General features: G+C 51.3%; 1 protein-coding gene across 1 annotated transcript in view; it reads left to right on the top strand.

The window, feature by feature from the left end:
* The first annotated feature begins 3580 nt into the window (after positions 1 to 3580).
* Positions 3581 to 20516, top strand: part of supt16h (SPT16 homolog, facilitates chromatin remodeling subunit) — a 34312-nt gene continuing 17376 nt past the window's right edge. Inside the window, exons 1-16 of the mRNA XM_072269982.1 lie at positions 3581 to 3888; positions 5770 to 5862; positions 6532 to 6702; positions 8592 to 8744; positions 9169 to 9315; positions 12638 to 12789; positions 13376 to 13548; positions 13716 to 13806; positions 14244 to 14317; positions 14444 to 14556; positions 15687 to 15752; positions 15881 to 15976; positions 16313 to 16428; positions 17039 to 17192; positions 17599 to 17726; positions 18364 to 18499. Of these exons, the coding sequence (XP_072126083.1) occupies positions 3823 to 3888; positions 5770 to 5862; positions 6532 to 6702; positions 8592 to 8744; positions 9169 to 9315; positions 12638 to 12789; positions 13376 to 13548; positions 13716 to 13806; positions 14244 to 14317; positions 14444 to 14556; positions 15687 to 15752; positions 15881 to 15976; positions 16313 to 16428; positions 17039 to 17192; positions 17599 to 17726; positions 18364 to 18499 (1929 nt within the window). The 5' untranslated portion in view covers positions 3581 to 3822. The remainder of the gene's footprint in view (positions 3889 to 5769; positions 5863 to 6531; positions 6703 to 8591; positions 8745 to 9168; positions 9316 to 12637; positions 12790 to 13375; positions 13549 to 13715; positions 13807 to 14243; positions 14318 to 14443; positions 14557 to 15686; positions 15753 to 15880; positions 15977 to 16312; positions 16429 to 17038; positions 17193 to 17598; positions 17727 to 18363; positions 18500 to 20516) is intronic.

The following is a 20516-nucleotide window of genomic DNA, read 5'->3' as shown; positions in this document are numbered from 1 at the left end:
TGTGCAAAGGGAAGTGGGAGTTCTCTAAAGGTTAACTCGTAGGGTGAGTTTGGTAGTAAGGAAGGCAAATACAATGTTAGCATTCATTTCAATAGACAATAGGTGCAGGAGTAGGCTATTCGGCCCTTCGAGCCATCACTGCCATTCACTGTGATCATGGCTGTTCATCCACAATCAGTATCCAGTTCCTGCCTTATCCCCATAACCTTTGATTCTGTTATCTTTACGAGCTCTATCCATCTCTTTCTTGAAAGCATCCAGAGACTTGGCCTCCACAGCCTTCTGGGGCAGAGCATTCCATATATCCGCCACTCTCTGGGTGAAAAAGTTTTCCCTCAACTCCGTTCTAAATGGCCTACCCCTTATTCTTAAACTGTGGCCTCTGGTTCTGGACTCACCCATCAGCGGGAACTTTCTTCCTGCCTCCAGCGTGTCCAATCCCTTAATAATCTTATATGTTTCAATAAGATCCCCCTTCAGCCTTCTAAATAACAGAGTATATTTCGAGAGGACTAGAATGCAAGGATGTATTTCTGAGGCTTTGTATGAGATTGCTCAGACTATGTTTGGGATACTGAGCAGTTTTGAGCCTGGAGAGGGTCCAAAGGAGGTTCACAAGAATGATCCCAGGAGGGAAAGGCTAAACGTATGAGGAGCGTTTGATGTCTCTGGTCTGGTCATGTGCTTGATTGAGTTCAGAAGGATGAAGGGGGAATCTCATTGAAACCTTGCATCTGCCCCAAGGAGCACAGTATCGCTCTCCATGGAATCGGGCCTCTCAGCCCCCCTGGTTCATGCCAACTGCGATTCCATCTAAATCCCAATCTACATGTGTTTTGCCCCATTCCCTCTACCTTTCCTCTCCCTGTACCTGTCCACTTGCTTTCAGAATCGGTATTAATATCACCAGCATATGTTGTGACATTTGATGTCTTTGCAGCAACAGTACAATGCAATACATAGTAATAGAGAGAAAAAAACTGAATTACCATAAGCATATATTTATTACATTGTTGAATATAGTGCAAAAATTAAAAAGTAGTGAGGCAGTGTTCACGGGTTCAATCCCCATTCAGAAATGGGATGGCAGGCGGGCAGAAACTGTTCTTGAATCGCTGTGTGTGTGCCTTCAGGCTCCTGTATCTCCTTTCTGATGATAGAAATGAGAGAGGGCATGTCCTGAGTGGTGATTTGGGGGGGGGGGGGTCGTTAATGATGGATACCACCTTTTTGAGGCACTGCTCTTTGAAGATGTCCCGGATACTATGGAGGCTAGTGGCCGTGATGGCACTAAGTTTACAACACTGCAGCTTATTTTGATCCTGTGCAGTTGCCATCCCCATACCAGAGGCAACCAGTTGGAATGCTCTCACTGGTACATCTGTACAGCATTGCGTCTTTGGTGCTATACCAAATTTCCTCTGAAATATAGTTGCTATTGTGCCTTCTTTGTAGCTCTATTGATACGTGGTTCCAGATAGGTCCTCAGAAATTGACACCCAGGAATTTGAAATTGCTCATTCTTTCCATTTCAGATCCCTTCCTGGTCTTACTGACGTTGAGTGCAATGACACTGCTCAACTAGCTGATATACCTCACTCCTGTGTGCCCTCCCATCACCAACTACAATCCATCGTGTAGCTGAGCAACCAGAGTTACATACAATACCCCAAATGTGATCTCAGCACCATCCTGTACAACTGCAACATAATGGTCCAACTCCTGTATTTGGTGCCAAATCCCTCTTTCACTGCCCTGTGGCGCCACTTTCAGGAAAACTCCTACATGTGATACACTAAATGATGGAGTAACTCAGTGGGTCAGGCAACATCTGTGGAGGAAAATGGATAGTTGACCTTCTGGGCTGAGACACTATCAAGACTGGAAAGGCGAGGAAGCCATCATGGAAGGCTGGGCCAATGTTACCTCTAATGTGTGGTCCAACCATTTCTTTCAGCCGAATTTTTTTTAATGGTCTGAAAACACTTCAAGTGCATCTTTTTGTAATATACATACTAAGGATATTTAGATTGAAGATTAAAAAATCACATACTTCTGATTTTATTTATGAATTGGAGGGTATGTAGAAATACAGCTCAAAGAAAAGTCCTGACGAAGGGTCTCGGCCTGAAACGTTGACTGCACCTCTTCCTACAGATGCTGCTTGGCCTGCTGCGTTCACCAGCAACTTTGATGTGTGTTGCTCAAAGAAAATCTTTCATGTTTTGTAAACTTTGTAAGCTGCGCATCACAAAGGCTATGTGCGTGGAAGCACTCGATGCTGCTTAAAGGAAACAGTGGGGTGGTGGGTCCAGGTGAGAAAGATGAAAAACGACATATAATCCCTAGGTCCCTCTGTTCAGCAACACTCTCCAAGCACCTGCTGTTCACTGTGGAAGTCCTAACTTAGTTACTCTGCACGAAATGCAAAGCTTTAACTGTAGCTCCTGGTTTCCCCAACCCTAGCCAAGAGGCCGTTCTTCACATTGTTTTATACAGTTCAAAAGATTGCCGCTCTAGTGAAATACTTCCCAACCTATCTCCATAATTCAGTAATCTAAGGCCAAGGAACACGTTTGTAAATCTGCTCTGCACTCTTTCCAACTTAACTATTGTCCCATGCACTAAGATGCAGTGAAAAATTTGTTTTGTGTACCAATCAATTCATTGCAATGGTACATTGAGGTACTACATGGGAAAACAATACGAAGTGCAGAATAGTGTTACAATTACAGAGAAAGTGCAGTACTGCACTCATTAAGGTGCTAGTCCAAAATCGAGGTAGATTGTGAAGCCAAGAGTCAGACTTATCATACTAGGGCCCCATTCAATAAAGAGTGTTATAACAATGGGGTAGAAGCGGTCCTTGAGCCTGGTGGTACGTGCTTTCAGATGTTTGTATCTTCTGTCTGATGGGAAGGGTGGAGAAGGTAGAATGCCAGATTCTGTGTCCCAGAGCTCAGCCCTAGGTGGGGGTGGGGGGGAGGGAGGGGAGCGGAAGGGAAGACATCAAGATGAATAAACTCTGCTCAGGGTTCCAGCCGGGTGCAAATATACTTTTCGATGACGAATTCTGCTATCTTCATCAGGGATGATCCCTGGGCATGTCTAGTCCGGTGGTATTTGTACCCCCGTCGTCCTTCCCTCCTGCTTGGTAAGTCCTCATCCAGCCGGGCTTCAATACCTGAACCAGGCTGGAAGCACGAGAAAAGTTTGTTGGTCATCTACGCCGGGATACGACTAGATCCTTTTTCAGAAATCGAGGTGGTCTCACCGGCGGGGAGCAGCTGGTTAGTAGCGATCTATGCACAGCCGGCGGTGGGCGGGGTCACGGACGGTGATTAACAGCTCTCTGGTTCCCGCCGTTGCGCCAAAAGGGGGGGTGTGTCCTGACGCAAACCCCTCCTCTTCGCTCCGGTTGGGACGCATGCGCAATGGTAAGAGAGGCGCCGTCGTCGAAGCTGGAGAGCGAGTGCCGGCTCCACGCACGCGCACAACTACAAAGATCGGCGGCGTGCCGTTAAGGCGCGTGCGCCAACCGCGGGAGGTGAAAAGGAGTGCGTGAAGTGGTTTCGATTGCTGGCCGTGCCGAGAGCGTGCAGGCGGAGTGGAACGTGTTGTGAGCCCTGCAGAGGGTGTTCAGGCGGAGCGGGGCCCGTTTCTGGCCTTCACCGGGGGCTGCTCGTGCAAGGATTGCGCAGTAGGGGAATCGCTTTTGCGCTGCCGGCCGCCGGCGGCAGGGCGCGTGCGCGGGGCGGAGACGGGAACCGGCACCGCCGCCATTTGCCGCTGAAGGGACGGCGAGGCCTCCGGCCGCTGATCATGGCCGTCAGCCTGGACAAGGAGGCGTATTACCGGCGGCTGAAACGGCTGTACAGCCACTGGAAGGTAAGCGGGGGAGACGGGCTGGGACGCCAGGGTGGATAGCGGAAGGCGCGGGTGTGAGGGGGAGCGAGGGGCCTCCGGTCCGGGGTCGGGGGGGGGGGTGTTGTTGCCGATAAAGCGCGGCCTGGAGGGGGTCCGAGGGGAGGAAGCGGGGTTGGGCCAGGGGCTGGAGGTCGGCGGGGGGGGGGGGGGAGATGGAATGGGGATTTCGGCGGGAGAAGGATGCTGGAGACCGGGGGTTTGAGGTCTGTTGGCGGTAGGGTAACCGGGCTCTGGGGGAGAGATGGATCGGGGATGGGGCCTGGAGCCCGGGGCCTGTTGCTTGTATGTGTGTGTCTGGGGGACGGGTGTAGGGAGACCGGGTCGGAGGTGGAGCACGGGCTTTGGTGGAGGGGTGTAAGGTGAGGAGAGGAACACGAGGTCTGCGGACCGGCTGATACCGGGAGCGTGGCGGACGACGGGGAGAGTTCGAGGCATATGTGTGTTTGCGTAGGGAGAAAAGGACCAGGGGGTCGGTAGTACAGAGCTGGAGGGATGTGGGAGGAGCGGAGCTTCGTGGAGAGTGAGTGACCTGCGAGGTGTGGGGAGGTGACGAAGGAGGAGAGTGATGGATGGGTGACAGGGAAGAGATTGATATGGTGGGGCAAAAGTAATGGGAGATAGAGGTGGAGAGGAAAGAGTGAGAGGGAGTGGTGGGGAAAGGGGCTGAGGGACAAGAGAAAGTGATTGGGAGGGAGAGATGGGACGGGTTCTGAGGGAGAGGAGAGTGATTGAGAGGCAGGGATAGAGGGGGCAGAGAAAGTGATTGATAAGTAGAGAGATGGAAGAGACTGAGGGCAAGGAAAGAGTGATTGGGAAGGGGACGGAGAGGTGGGGAGGGGTGCTGAGGGAGAGGAGGGAGTGGGGGATAGAGATGGGGCTGGGGGAAAGGAGAGAGTGATTGGGTAGTAGAGATGGGGAGGAGACAGTGACTGGGCGGGAGAGTTTGGGAAGGGGGCTGAGGGAGAGGAATTCGTGATTGGGAGGTAGAGATGGGCTGGGATTGAGGCCAGCAACTCGGACTGGGGTGGGGTGGGGAGTGATGATGAGCTGTGTGATGGGGAGGTGCAGGGGATAGTAGGGATTGGAGGTGAAGGGGTTGGAGTGGTGATGGAGATTGTGGCAGATACAGATGGGAGGGGTGGGTGGGATGCTGGGGGGGGTGGGATGAGCTAGAGATGGAGTGAAGGAGGTGCTGGAGAGGGAGTGAAAACGAGGGCAAGTGGGGAGGAGGCACGTGTATGGGAGATGACTGTGATGTGAGGGTGGAGGGTATGATGTGAGGGTGGGTTTTGGAGATATGTAGGAGGTGAGGGATGGAAAGTTAGGGTTTTGCTTGGGGAGGGTTGAGATGAGGGTGGTGGGAATAAATTTGAAAGGGGGATGGGAGTGAAGGTAGGGAAGAGGTGGGGTTGATGTATCAAGGTGATGCTAGGTGGATGGGGGAGTGACAGGGGTGAGGTAGAGTGACCGGGAGGGGAGCTGAAGATGAATTTGGTGGTGTGGGTGGGGAGAATGATGATGGGAGAGTGGGGAGCTCAAGCAGGGATCGGTGGGAGCGGGGAGGTGCATGAGGGGGATGTTGAAGTGTCTGGGAGTGGTGGGGTGGGAGGTAGAAAAGGGATGTTGGTGTGGGAGAGTTGTTTGAGGAGATGGGTGATATGAGTGTGATTGGGGGTGGGAGGTGGTGGTGACCGAGGTTAAGGTGTATAACAGAGTGGTGAGGGGGTGGGTGTTAAGACGTGGTTACAGTGAGCAGGGGCAATAAAGGGAGGGGGCCCTGACTTGCTGGTGAGGTGTGTTGCTCACTGCTGACCCATCTCTCTCCTCCCCCCCCCCATCCAGAAAGGAGAAGATGAATATGGAAAGGTTGACGCCATCGTGGTGGCAGTGGGTGTGGACGAGGAGATTGTGTACGCAAAGTCCACTGCCTTACAGGTAACAATCCCTTCCCCTGACCCTGGATCCCCCTCCAACTGGTCTCCCCTTCCCTATTCCTCCTCCCCGCTCCCTTTTCTCTGCCTCTCCTACCCCTTTGCTCCCTATTCCCACTGTTATCTTCCTGCCGTCTCCTCAAACCTCCCAGCCCACCCCCCACTCTCCCCAACCCACTCACTCACTCACTCCCTTCTCCAGCACCCAGTATCAGCCTAGTGTTCCCCTACGAGCTAGCAGCTTCTCTCCCTCTGCCCCCTTATTTCTACCGTCTCTACCCAGGACATGCCCACCGCACACTGTTACCATCGGGAAGGAGATACAGAAGCCTGAAGGCACACACTCAGCAACTCGGGAACAGCTTCTTCCCCTCTCCCATGGAATTTCTAAATCATTATTGAACACATTAACACTACTTTGATACTTTTTGACTTATCAATTTGATAGACACATTTATACTTTAGTTTTATATTTGTTTATGTATTGAATTGTACTGCTGCGGGAAAGTTAACAAATTTCACAACTTGCCAGTGATGTTAAACCTAATTTTGATATCCTTCACTCCCTCCCTTCCCAAACCGTATCCCCCTCACTCTCACCCCTACTCCCACTACTCATTCACACCTCCCCTCACCCCCCACTCTACTCCCTCTCACTCCCTCCCCACCCCAGACCTGGCTGCTGGGCTACGAGCTGACAGACACCATCATGGTTTTCTGTGAGGAGCGCATCATCTTCATGGCCAGCAAGAAGAAGGTGGAGTTCCTCAAGCAGGTGGCCAACACTAAGGGCAGTGAGAACGCCAATGGATTGCCTGCCGTCACACTGCTGGTCCGGGAGAAGGTAAGCAGGGAGAGGCAGGAGCAGGGGATACACCTTCTCCAGACTTCCCCTCAGCGATTGACACCTTCCTGACCAGTCTACCTCTTTAACGGGGGATGATATCGCCAAGACTAAAGGGCCTGAGATGTTGGCCAGGTTAGATCTTTATTGGAGAACAAGGAACAACCGTATGGAAATTTTTTAAATGATGAGAGGCATAGATAAGGTAGACGGTAACAGTCTTTTCCCCAGGGTAGGAGAGTCCAAAGCTATGGTGTGTGTATTTAGGGTGAGAAGTGGAAAGATTTCATCTATAGGGTGGTGGATATATGGAATGAGCCAGCAGCAGAAGTGGTTGAGGCAGATACCATGGTTTCATTGAAGAAGCACTGGGATATGGAAGGGTGGGTCTTGCAGAGATATGGGTCAAACACAAGAAATTGGGACTAGTTGCGTAGGCTCCTGGGTAGGTATTAATTGGTTGGGCCAAAGGGCTTGTATCTCTGCTCTTAAGCCTAGCCTGTCTGACCTTTACCAGTGGGATAACCCACCCTTGCTGGGTCAGGGAGAGCGAAACCTTCTCTATACTGTTTATGAATTGAATTGACTGTATTTCTTACATTCTTCATGTATATAAGTAAAAATCTTTGTCTCCATCTAAATGTGTAATCATAGTCATTTAAGATAAATAGAACAGTCAATGTAATATAGAGTACAGTTGAATCAGTGTGAGTTAATCAGTCTGATGGTCTGGTGGAAGAAGCTGTCCCGGAGCCTGTTGGTCCTGGCTTTTATGCCGCAGTAGTTTCCCGGGTGGTAGCAGCTGGAATAGATTGTGGTTGGGATGGCTTGGGTCCCATATGATCCTTCGGGCCCTTTTTACACACCTGTCTTTGTAAATGTCCTGAATAGTGGGAAGTTCACGTCTACAGATGCGCTGGGCTGTCCGCACCACTCTCTGCAGAGTCCTGCGATTGAGGGAAGTACAGTTCCCATACCGGGCAGTGATGCAGCCAGTCAGGATGCTCTCAATTGTGCCCCTGTAGAAAGTTCTTAGGATTTGGGGGCCCATACCAAACTTCCACAACTGTCTGAGGTGAAAGAGGCACTGTTGTGGCTTTTTCACCACACAGCTGATGTGTACAGACCACATGAGGTCCTCGCTGATGCGGATGCCGAGGAGCGTGTTAATGTTCTCCCTTAGATGAGACTGGTTGTATCTGCACTATCCAGATGTACGGTTGAGAGCTTCCAAATAATGCCCTGTTCCAACCATGTCGACACCACAGCCAAGAACGTTCCCCACTTCCCCAGGGAAGTAAAAATCAGCATGTCTCCCGCCGACCCTCGGCAATTATGTTGCAGGTGTATAAGATGTTGACAGGGGCCACACTTGGAGCGTTGTGTTCACTTTTGGTCACCTGCTGTAGGAATGTTGCCTTTCAGCTGGAGAGAGTGCAGAAGAGATTTATGAGGATGTTGAGGGAAAGAATTATGGGGAGAGGTTGGGGCTCCATTCTTTGGAGTAGAGGAAACAGAGCTGACCTTGATAGAAGTGCATAAAATCGCGAGGGGCATGGACAGAGTGAATGCAGACTCTCGTTTCTTCCTGGGCTGGAATCAAGGATTGGCAGACGTGGGTTCAAGGTAGGAATTCGGTATGGGACGAGCTGCCAGAGTAAGTGGTTGAGGCACGGTATATTAACTATATTTAAAAGATACGTATATAGGAAAGGGTTAGAGAAATATGGGGCAAACAAATGCATAGGAGACTATGTTAGAAGAGGCATCCTGGTCGTCATAATACACCAGTTGAGCCAAAAGGGCTGTCTTTGAGTTGCATGACTTTGACTTCATGATTGTTGACCTCGTACATTTCCCTCCTGCCTCCTGGCCCAACCTCCCCACAGAACGAGAGCAACAAATCAAACTTTGATAAGATGATCGAGGCCATCAGGAGCAGCAAGGGCGGGAAGGTGATTGGAGTATTCAGCAAGGACAAGTTTCCTGGCGACTTCATGAAGAGCTGGAACGATGCCCTCAGCAAGGAGGGACTGGAGAAGGTAGGAGCAGATGTCCCTTGGGATGGTGTGAAGGGAGCTTCATTCTCTCTCTGATCCTGTCAGTGTATGATGGGTTGGCATGGAGGGAGCTTCACTCTTGTGTTTGACTGTGTGTGTGTGTCTGTGTGAGAGAAAGAGAGAGAATGAGAATGAATATGAATGAGAATCTGAATGAATGAAGTGGGAGAATGTCTTCCTGTGTCTGACCCCAGGAGTGTGTGATGGGGTGGTGTAGAGGAAATACCTCCATGTCTGACCCTGGGAGTGTGTGATGGTGCGGTGTGGAGGGAGCTCCACTGCGTTTGGCCCCAGGAGAGTGATGGGATGATGTGGAGGGAGCCTCAATCTGTGACTGACTCCGTAAGTTTGTGATGGGACTGTGTGGAGGGAATGCCTCCCTGTTCTGACCCCTGTGTTCTCCCAGGTGGACATGAGCGCTTCAGTTGCCTACACTCTGGCGGTGAAGGAAGACGTGGAGCTCAACGCCATGAAGAAAGCAGCTTCCATCACCTCCGAGGTTTTCAACAAGTTCTTTAAGGAGCGGGTGATGGAGATTGTGGACGCTGATGAGGTAGGGACTGCTTCCCTCGTGCATCTCCCAGGAGCATCTGGTCCACCTCCTGTAAGGTGCTCACCACAGCAACATCTTCCATGTACACACGTAGCCACCTCTGAAATGCCCCCCCCCACCCTTCCCCCCATTGTTCATCTCCTTACCCCTCTGCTCCTTGTCGCATCCACCCACTACAAGCACCGTTCACCCATCCTGTTTCCTCCCACTGCCCTCTGCTCCCCTGTCTGGCTCTGGTTTTGTGCCTCCCTTAACCATTTCCAATCTCACCGCCTGTACTGATCAGAGCCCAGTGTCCCTGCTTATCTCCCCCAGCAACCACCTCCAACTTCTCACTCCCCTTCTCTCCTCATCTCTTAGTCTGCCTCCGCCTGCCAGTAACCTCTTGAACTGTAATGTTAAAATTCATAGCCTTTGCACCTTATCGTTTACCTACACCGCTCTTTCTCTGTACCTGGTATGCTCTATTCTGCATTCTGTTACTTTGATGCACTGTAAATCTGTAAGAACAGTACGTAAGACAGGCTTTTCACCGTATCTAAGTGCACGTGACAATGATCAGTGTATTCTTGCACCTTACTGTCTGTCTGCATTGCACTTCCTCTGACTAATATCTCATTCCGCATTCTGTTACTGTTCGTGCTTGTACTGCCTCGTACTGATGTGAAGTCTGGAAGGCGTGCCAAACAGTTATATTATCTCTGTCTGTGATGATAATAAACCAATTTACCAATCTTTCACTCTAATGTACACCAACCCGTCTCCCCAATCTCTCTTCCCACTATACTGCCCTCCTTCCTTCTCCACGTGCAGTCCTGGTGTAGAGGTTTCAACTCAAAATGTCAGCAGTTCCTCCCGCCCCATCTACAGGTGTTGCTCGATCTGCTGAGTTCCTCAAGCCGATTGTGCATTACTCCAGATTCCAGTATCTCAAGTCCCTTGTGTCTCTGTGACCGAAGGCGCCTGCATTTCTCTCCTAAATACTTGGAAAGAATTCCAGAGGCATCTGGGGTTCATAGACGGACGGCATGGGCCCTTCAGCCCATGATTTTGTGCTGAACTGATTGAACGATTGACACCTAATCCTTTAGTCATAGTCATACTTTATTGATCCCGAGGGAAACTGGTGTTCGTTACAGTTGCACCAACCAAGAATGGAGTACATTCTAGCACATAGACCATAATCTTCCATTTCCCTGGTTGTTCACGTGTCCAGCAGTCTCTTAAATGCTTCCATCGTGTGTGCCTTCACCACCATTCCAGACACCCACTCTCTGTATGTTTTTTTGGAAAAAAAAAGTCTTACCACCACACATCTTTAAAACAGTGCCAGTGTAGTGTAGCAGTTAGCACGACACTGTTACTGCTTGGGGTGCCGGGGTTTGGTGTTCAATTCCGACGTCATCTGTAAGGAGTCCTGTTGAGTACGTGGGTTTCCTCAGGGTGCTCTGGTTTCCTCCCACAGTCCAAAGACCTGCCAGTTGGTAAGTTAATCAGTCATTGTAAATTGTCCCATGGTTAGGCTAGGGTTAAATCGGAGGTTGCCGGGTGGCACAGCTCAAAGGGCCAGTTCCAGGCCGCGCCTCAAATAAATAAATAAATATGAATAGAATGATCTATGTGGGGTGGGGCGGGGGAGACTTGCCACTGTCTGTGCCTCTCATAATCTTGTAAATTTCTATCAGGTCATTCCTCAGCCAGTGCTGCTCCAGAGAAAACCCAGATTTGTCTAATCTCTCCTCACAGCAGATGCCCTCTGATCTAGTACCACACACAAAATGCACGTTAGAGAATGCTGCCTGTAATCCTGGCAGCACCCTGATGAACCCTCTCCAAAGCCTTCACACCCTTCCTGTAATGGAACGACCAGAACTGAATGCAGTATTCCAGATTTGGCCCAGTCAGTGTTTATAAAAACGCAATGTAACTTCCCAACTCAATACTTTGATAAATTAAGTCGAGCGTGTTGTGTCCTCTTTCACCTCGCCTCACCTCCATTCAGGGGCCCAAACAGTCCTTCCAGGTGAGGTGACGCTTCACCTACAAATCTGTGGATTGTTGAGGTTGTCTACTGTCTCCTGCTGTGGCCTCCTCTACATCGGTGGGACCTGGCATACTGTAGATAAGGGGACTGCTTTGTCGAGCACCTCTGCTCCATCCACAACAGGCAGGATTTCCTGGTGCCAATCATTTTAATTCCATTGATGCTGTCTGACCTGCTGAGTTCCTCCAGCATTTCATGTGCGATGCTGTATATGCCTTCTTAGCCACCCTACCATCCTGTGCATCTACTTTCAGAGAGCTGTGGACTTGGATCCCAAGATCCCTCTGTACGTGAACGCTGTTCAGGATCCTACAACTAATAGTATGCTGTTCTTTACATTTGACTTCCCAAAGTGCAACACTTCACGCTTGCCCAGATTAAACTCCATCTGCCATTTCTCCGTCCATGTCTGTAACAGATCCATATCCCACTGCAACATTCCACACTGACCACAACACCATCAGTCGTCTTCTACATTCTCCTGCATCTCCCTCTAAGGCAGGCGCCCTGTTTATTTTCAAAGTGTCCAAACAATACTCCCTCACTACTTCCTTCACCATTTTCAGTAAGGCTGCCCTCCCTTTCCCCATCTTCAGACTCGTCCTGCATTATCCAACGTCTGTCTCTGTTATCTCCCTGTGGTGAACCATCTCTGCACCACCTCCTTAAATACACAGCCCATAACCGCATGCAGAGACCCAAGTGGGCCCCCGCCCACTTCCATACAGTTGTAGATAGACTATCCTCTGCACCCCCCTCACCCCCACACAAATAAAGACTGGCATTGCCCTAACCTTCCCCACTCCCTGCTGTTCCTGCAGGCTACCCCTTGGCTTTTCACCCTCTCATCCTCGCATCCCTCTGTACATCAACTTGCTCCCCTTAAAGGGCTCTGGGGAGGTCACCCTCACTTTCCCCCACCTCCACCTATTACACTCCATCTACCTGCTCCCTCAGCCCTCCTCCAACCCTGTGTGATCTCCCTCTTTCCGAAATTTGCAAGCTGTCTTGTCGAATCGTCCTTTCGCTTGTTATTGTTGATGTTATGATCACTTCCCCACCCACATCCTCGGTGATTTATCCCGAGCTGCTGGAAACTAGGTTGTTACTGTCTCCTGGCTTTTGTCATTTCCTCAGGGGAGCCCACGTTACCCCCTTATACTGTCCCTGTACCTATTGCCTGTCCCAGTCAGTGAAGAGGTGTTCCCAACACCAAACCCCACCTCATCCACACTTGGATGATTGTGTCACCCAGGTGTGCACTCTCTCTCTTGGCAGAAAGTGCGCCACAGCAAGCTGGCAGAGTCGGTGGAGAAGGCCATCGAGGAGAAGAAGTATCTGGCAGGGGCCGACCCTTCCACTGTGGAGATGTGTTACCCCCCCATCATCCAGAGCGGAGGCAACTACAACCTGAAATTCAGCGTGGTCAGGTGCGTGGCTGCTCACTGGCCAGGGCAGGGGCTCTGCGAGGATTCCACGTGGAGTCCGTGATGGGGCAGTGCAGACGGAGCTTCACTCTGTGGCTGCAGGAGTGTGTGTGTGTGATGGGACGGTGTGGAGGGAGCTTCACTCTGTGTCTGACCCCGGGAGTGTGTGACGGGACGGTGTGGATGGAGATTCACTCTGTGTCTGACCCCGGGAGTGTGAGATGGGACGGTGTGGAGGGAGATTCACTCTGTGTCTGACCCCGGGAGTGTGTGACGGGACGGTGTGGAGGGAGTTTCACTCTGTGTCTGACCCCGGGAGTGTGTGACAGGACGGTGTGGATGGAGATTCACTCTGTGTCTGACCCCGGGAGTGTGAGACGGGACGGTGTGGAGGGAGTTTCACTCTGTGTCTGACCCCGGGAGTGTGTGATGGGACGGTGTGGAGGGAGATTTGCTGTATCTGTGTGTTAAATGGGACCATGGCTAGGGAACTTCACCCTGTGTTTGACTCTGGGAGTATGTGATGGGACTGTGTGGAGGTGTGAGAGCTCCATTAACCCTCTACTCTCCTTCCCCACCCCCACCTCAGTGACAAGAACCACATGCACTTTGGAGCCATCACGTGTGCCATGGGTATCCGCTACAAGTCCTACTGCTCCAATATTGTCCGCACGCTGATGGTGGACCCTCCCCAGGAGATGCAGGACAACTACAACTTCCTGCTGGAGGTGGAGGAGGAGCTACTGAAGGAGATGAAGAATGGTGAGTGAGGGGTGGGGGGGGGAGAGAGAGATGTGGTGAACCCATCTTCCCAGTGAACACACCCCTGGAGTTGCTCTGTGAGAGGTGTAGAGCCTGCCCTCGGCCACCCCTCCCTCTCTTCCCGTGGGCTGTGAGCCGTCCCTGCCTCACCTCTCCTGTTGTTGCAGGTGCCAGGATCGCTGACGTCTACCAGAACGTCATGGCCTTTGTGAAGCAGGAGAAATCTGAGCTACTGACGAAGATCACCAAGAATCTGGGGTAAAGGGGCACTCCCTCCCTGTAACTCCCACGGCACCCCCTCTCCCTCCCTCCTTGCCACACCCTCTCCCGCGGCTCTCCACCCTCCCTCCTTGCCCCACCTCTACAACACTCCCCAGCGTCCTGCTGTTCGCTGTGAGATCCGTGTACTCAAATGCAACGCTTTGCACGTTTCTGTGACCTGCCCCCTCCTCATCCCTGTCTGTGAGATCCCCTCCCTCCCTTACCCCGACAGGGCAGGGCTGGATTGGTTTTATCCAGCACGGATAGTGGGGCGGGGGGGGGTGGGGTTCGTTGACAGATAATGGCAGCTGTTTAGATTTGGATGTGATATGACGCCATGTGCTGGAGGGCCAAATGGTTTCTCCTCCTTCCCCCACCTCCACTTGTGCCTCTGCTGGGGGCCAGTGTGCTGACAGGATGCAGTTTGTTCACAGATTCGCGATGGGGATTGAATTCCGCGAGGGATCGCTGGTTATCAACGGCAAGAACCAGTACCGGCTCAAGAAAGGTGGGTCGCAGGATTCATGGGGAGGGGTGCCTCGGGGATGGGGGGGGAATGGAGGAGGGGCAAGGGTCATGGGTGTCACAGGAATGGGTGTTAGTAACTCACTGACCCGACGACCTTATTTCCCAGGCATGGTGTTCAGCATCAACGTGGGATTCTCACCCATGGAAAACCAGGAGGGCCGGACCAATGAGGCCAAGAACTATGCCCTCTTCATTGGGGATACAGTACAGATCAATGAGGTATTGTGACCTGTCTGCACCCCACCCCACTCCGACATACACGAGTTCCCTGACCCCACTCCCAACACACTCTCACATTCCCTGTTCACACCCCGTTCCAACACACTCTCACATTCCCTGTTCACACCCTGTTCCAACACACTCACATTCCCTGTCCTCACCCCGTTCCAACATACTCCCACATTCCCTGTCCTCACCCCGTTCCAACACACTCTCACATTCCCTGTCCCCACCCCGTTCCAACACACTCTCACATTCCCTGTCCCCACCCCGTTCCAACACACTCTCACATTCCCTGTCCCCACCCCGTTCCAACACACTCTCACATTCCCTGTCCCCACCCCGTTCCAACACACTCTCACATTCCCTGTCCCCACCCCGTTCCAACACACTCTCACATTCCCTGTCCCCACCCCGTTCCAACACACTCTCACATTCCCTGTCCCCACCCCGTTCCAACACACTCTCACATTCCCTGCCCCCACCCCGTTCCAACACACTCTCACATTCCCTGTCCCCACCCCGTTCCAACGCACTCTCACATTCCCTGTCCCCACCCCGTTCCAACGCACTCCCACATTCCCTGTTCACACCCCGTTCCAACGCACTCTCACATTCCCTGTCCCACCCCGTTCCAACGCACTCTCACATTCCCTGTCCCCACCCCGTTCCAACACACTCTCACATTCCCTGTCCTCACCCCGTTCCAACACACTCCCACATTCCGTTCATACCCCGTTCCAACGCACTCTCACATTCCCTGTCCCCACCCCGTTCCAACGCACTCTCACATTCCCTGTCCCCACCCCGTTCCAACACACTCTCACATTCCCTGTTCACACCCCACCCTGACACATGCACATACTCTGACACACACACTCACATTCTCTGTTTCCCCACCCCATTCCAACACACTCACGTTCCCTGTCCCCACCCTATCCCACTCTAACATACTCACACATTCCGAATCACCAGCCTGTTTCCTCCAGTCAGACACACGGAGAGACCTCTTCCCTGTTGTTTTCATAGGACCCTTCTCCTTTACGTTTTCCCCAGTGTAGTTCTCTAGTTTCACCTGATGCGGGCAAGAGCAGCTGGTAACTCTCGATAACTCTCTGCCCCCTCTGCAGGAGGGAGCCGCGTCTGTCATCACCAGTGTCAAGAAGAAGATCAAAAACATCGGCATCTTTCTGAAGGTGAGGCAGCCTGAGTGCGCGATGGGGGAACAACAACGGAAGGCACGCAAGCAGATGGGGTGGTAACGAAGGTGTATGGCAGGCTTGCCTTATTATTGTTACTAGTTCCTTGTTTGACTCTGTTCCAGAATGAAGACGAGGAGGAAGACGACGAAGTGAAGGATGAGGCCGAGGATTTACTGGGCCGTGGGGGAAAAGCCAATCTGCTGACCGAGAGGACCAGGGTGAGTCTGTCACATTATCTCCCCTGTGAAACTGAGGGGGAGGGGCTCCAACAATCTTTATCCAGGACAGAGCTGCCAACACAGATGCATTCACTCGCCAAAGCGTTCCTTCTCTTCACTTCCCTGTTGGCTGCTGTGTGCACCAAGGGGGGTGGACGCAGTGTTGAGAGAGTCCTGCAAGAGAGGGGTGTTGGAGTATTTCTAATTTAAGCCTTGTTCCATTAACCTCTTCATCTCTCACCCATCCCACTCTGTTCTCTTCCCCTCTCTCCCTGCTCTCTCCTCTCTCCCTCCCCCCACCCTCTTCCCTCCATTACCCCGCACCCACGCGGACAGAACGAAATGACTTCAGAGGAGAAACGACGGACCCACCAGCGGGAACTTGCTCACCAGCTCAACGAGGAAGCCAAGAGGAGGCTGACAGAAAACAGGGGTGAACAGCAGGCACAGAAGTAAGAGACCCTCCCCTCTCTTCTCCACTCCACTCCTCTCCCATCCCCGTGTGTCAGGCCACAGGATGGAAGGCCAGGCTACCACCTCCTGTTCCCCTGTTTATCATTGACTTGGGCTAGCAAGTACAAATTAGGGTTAGTAAATTGCAGACAACTACAATAGCTGGTGTCAGTGATGGTGAAGGTAGTTATCAGAGGGACGTTGATCAGTTGGGTAAGTGACCAAGGATTAGCAAATGGAGGTTAATTCGGATGAGTATGAGGTGTGTGAATGGTGGTTCAAGGTGAGGGAGAGAGATTTGGTAGGAACCTAAGGGGCAACTTTTTCACTCAGAGGGTGGTTGGTCCTTGTATGAAATGAGCTGCCATAGGAAGTGGCTGGGGCAGGCACTTTACCAACGTCTAAAAGACCCTTGGACAGGTACATGGATAGGCAATGTTTCGAGGAACATGGGCACAGAGAGCTGGTGGTCAGCATGGGTCAGTTGGACCAAGAGGCCTGTTTCTGTGCTGTATGACTATACAACAGGCCAAGGACAGAAGGGCCAAGCAATCTCGCCCTCTCCACTCCCCTCAGTGGCTGACCCGAGGTTGTTTCCTTCCCCGGCAGAGCACGGAAGTCCCGGGACTCGTACAAGAACCCCTCCCAGATGCCGAAGGAAGCAGATATCCGCGACATGAAGATCTATATCGACAAGAAGTATGAGACGGTCATCCTGCCCGTCTTCGGTGTGGCCACCCCCTTCCACATCGCCACCATCAAGGTGAGTCCGCTCCACCTCTCTCGCCCCGAGCCACCACCACTGGGGCTGTCTTCCCAAGGTTGCTGGGCCTTGACATCAGCTGCAAAAACAGGGAATAGCTGTTGCAACCCCTCCATCTGGTGTGGGGGTAGAGTGAGGTTCCAGAGAGCTGGGCATAGGTCTGTGGGCACTCCGGAATTCACTTCCTCCGAGCTGTGATTCAGGGAGGTGTGCAGAGCTGTGGCAGATGGATTTCCCTGTTGAGTTCATAAGGGTAGGTCACACTCCTTGAATGGTGGGGAGTATTGAGGAACAGAGGGACCTCTGTAGGACTGCCATGTCCGCGGAATGGGAAATGTGCAGGGTGGGAGAGAGGTTTTTCCTGATTCTTTCTGTAATTACCACTCTTTCCCCTCCCTCCCTCCAGAACATCAGTACTTCAGTGGAAGGCGATTACACCTACCTGAGAATTAACTTCTACTGCCCTGGCAGTGCACTGGGGCGCAACGAGGGCAACCTCTTCCCCAATCCGGAGGCCACCTTCGTCAAGGAGATGTAAGTGCTGGGCGAAGGGAAGAGGAGGAGGGGTGGGGGTGAGGTGTGCCCCACAGGGAGAGGAGGAAACGGGTTGTACACGATGTGGATCTGACCCAGGGATGCAGATCAGAAACCCTGTACTGTGCTCCCGCTGTGGGTCTGACCCAGAGATGTGGAGACAGGAACAGTGCATGGTGCTCCCAATGTGGATCTGACCTAGGAGATAAGCAGACAGGAGCTGTGCACAGTGCTCCCAGTGTGGCTCTGACCCAGGAGAAAAGGCAACGGGAACTGCACGATGCTCCTTGTGTGGGTCTGGCGCAGGGATATTGAGATGGGGACTGTGCACGGTGTTCCTGGAATGGGTCTGACCCAGTGATACAGAGTCAGGAACTGTGCACGGTGTTCCGGGAATGGGTCTGACCCGGGGATACAGAGACAGGAACTGTGCACGGTGTTCCGGGAATGGGTCTGACCCAGGGATACAGAGACAGGAACTGTGCACGGTGCTCCCGGAATGGGTCTGACCCAGGAGATATGAAGATAGGAACTGTGTGTGATGCTCCCTGGGATGGAATGACAGAACTGCAGTCACTGTGTGGAAGGGTTGTCTGCCAGCTATGATCCTTATTGCTTGTTTCTGCACCACCCCCAGCACCTACCGCGCCTCCAATCTGAAGACGCCGGGTGAGCAAGCGGTGCCCGCCACCAACCTGCAGAACGCCTTCCGCATCATCAAGGAGGTGCAGAAACGGTACAAGACACGCGAGGCTGAGGAGAAGGAGAAAGAGGTGAGTGGCTCCCGGCCCCACACTGACAGCTGCCGTTACACACAGTGCGGGGTTATCGGTGGAAAGTGGACCAGCGCAGCCCTGTATCTTCAGTCCTCCATGTCTGTACTGACCAATCTGTCTAATCCTGTGTGTCTGCACGTGGTTTCATCTCCGTTCTGCGCACATCCATGTATCAATGTAACAGGCTCTTAAACAGCTCTGTGGTATCTGCCTTCTCCAATGAGTTCTTCTTGGGCCTTTAGCTCCTGGTGGAGCAGAGACCATCAATGATCTCCCGTCTCCATCGTCCAAGATCGATGGCATGGTTGGATCAATGTTTCTATAATCCATTGTATCCACTGTACAGGGGGTTGGCCTATAGAGCTTCACCGGAGCCTGTTGGCCAGCCTTACCTGCTTCCACCTCACACAACGGGAATGTCGGCTTGGACTTCGAGAGACTCCACTAAATTGAGCTAGGGTTACTGTCACGTGTACCAAGGTACAGTGAACAGGCTGCGTTTAGCACATCATCCATAAAGATTTTCATGATTGTTGTGTATTTAATATTTCAGTAATGTTGGAGTAATCTCGTATATATTGTTTGATAAAGCATTCTTGTTCAAATATTTCATTATAGGTTATATAGTTGCAAGAAAATGTTGAGAACCCTTTGCAATTACCTGGTTTTCTACATTAATTACTCATAAAATGTGGTCTGGTTTTCATCTGACTCACAATAATAGATAAACGCAAGCTGCCTAAACTAATAACACACAAACAATTATACTTCTCATGTCTTTATTGAACACATTGTTTAATCATTCACAGTCCAGGCTGGAAAAAGTATGTGAATCTTTGTGTTTAATAACTGATAGAACCTCCTTTTGCAGCGATAATCTCCACTAAGCATATGCTGTAGCTGCTGATCAGACTCTCACAAATGCAAGGAGGAACTTTAGACCATTCCTCCATACAAAATAGTTTCAGTTCATCAATATTTCTTGGGTTACCTTGCATGAAAAGCCCTCTTCAAGTCATGCAACAGCATCTCAGTTGGGTTCAGGTCTGGACTCCTGACTTGGCCATTCCAAAACACAAATATTCTTATTTTTAAGCAACTCTGTTGATTATTCTTGTGTTTCCAATCATTGTCTTGTTGCATCATCCAACTTCTCCTGTAAGGTATCTTGATACAACTTTGAATTCATTGTTCCCTCAACGATTGCAAGCTGTCCAGTCCCTGAGGCAGCAAAGCAGCCCCAACCCATGATGCTCCTTCCACCATGTTTCACGGTTGATGTACGGTGCCCTTTTTCCTCCAAAGTAGTGTGCATTTCTGCCAGAAAGTTCAACTTTTGTCTCATCTGTCCACAGACCATTGTTCCAGAAGCGTGTGGAACATCCAGGTGGTCTTTTGCAAGCTTGATGTGCGGTTTCTTTTGGAGAACAGTGGTTCCTCCATGGTGTCCATCCATGAACACCATTCTTGTTCAGTGTTTTTCTGAACAGAGACTTCGGCAAGTTCTAGAGATTTCTGCAGGTCTTTTACTGTTGCCCTTGATTTCTTTTTCAGCTCCTTCAGCATTGTGATCTTGGTGTAATCTTTGCAGGATGCCCACTCCAAGGAGAGTAGCAACAGTACTGAGTTTCCTCGATCTGTAGACAGTTTCTCTTCCTGTGGACTGATGAACATTCAGTCTTCAGAAATGCTTTTGTAATCTTTTCCAGCTTCAGGCATCTCTACAATTCTTCTAAGGTCCTCTGAAAATTGTTTTGATTGGTGCGAGGTGCACATAAGCAGATCTTCCTTGAGAAGAGCAGGTTCTGTCAGTAACCTGACTTTGTGTGTGTGTTTCTTAACAGGGCAGGGCACCTCTGCGACCCTCACCTCCAATCTCACCTCATTGTTTGGAACACCTGACTCCAAATAGCTTTTGTAGAAAGTATTTCCCCAGAGGTTCACATACTTATTTGAACCTAGTCTGTGATTGTTTTAATGGTGTACTCAGTATTAAGTACAATCATATGTGTGT

This window comes from Mobula birostris, chromosome 10 (genome assembly GCF_030028105.1).
Source record: "Mobula birostris isolate sMobBir1 chromosome 10, sMobBir1.hap1, whole genome shotgun sequence".
Classification (NCBI taxonomy): domain Eukaryota; kingdom Metazoa; phylum Chordata; class Chondrichthyes; order Myliobatiformes; family Myliobatidae; genus Mobula; species Mobula birostris.
The sequence above is the reverse complement of the archived record's forward strand: the minus strand, read 5'-3'. Positions and strand labels throughout refer to the sequence as shown.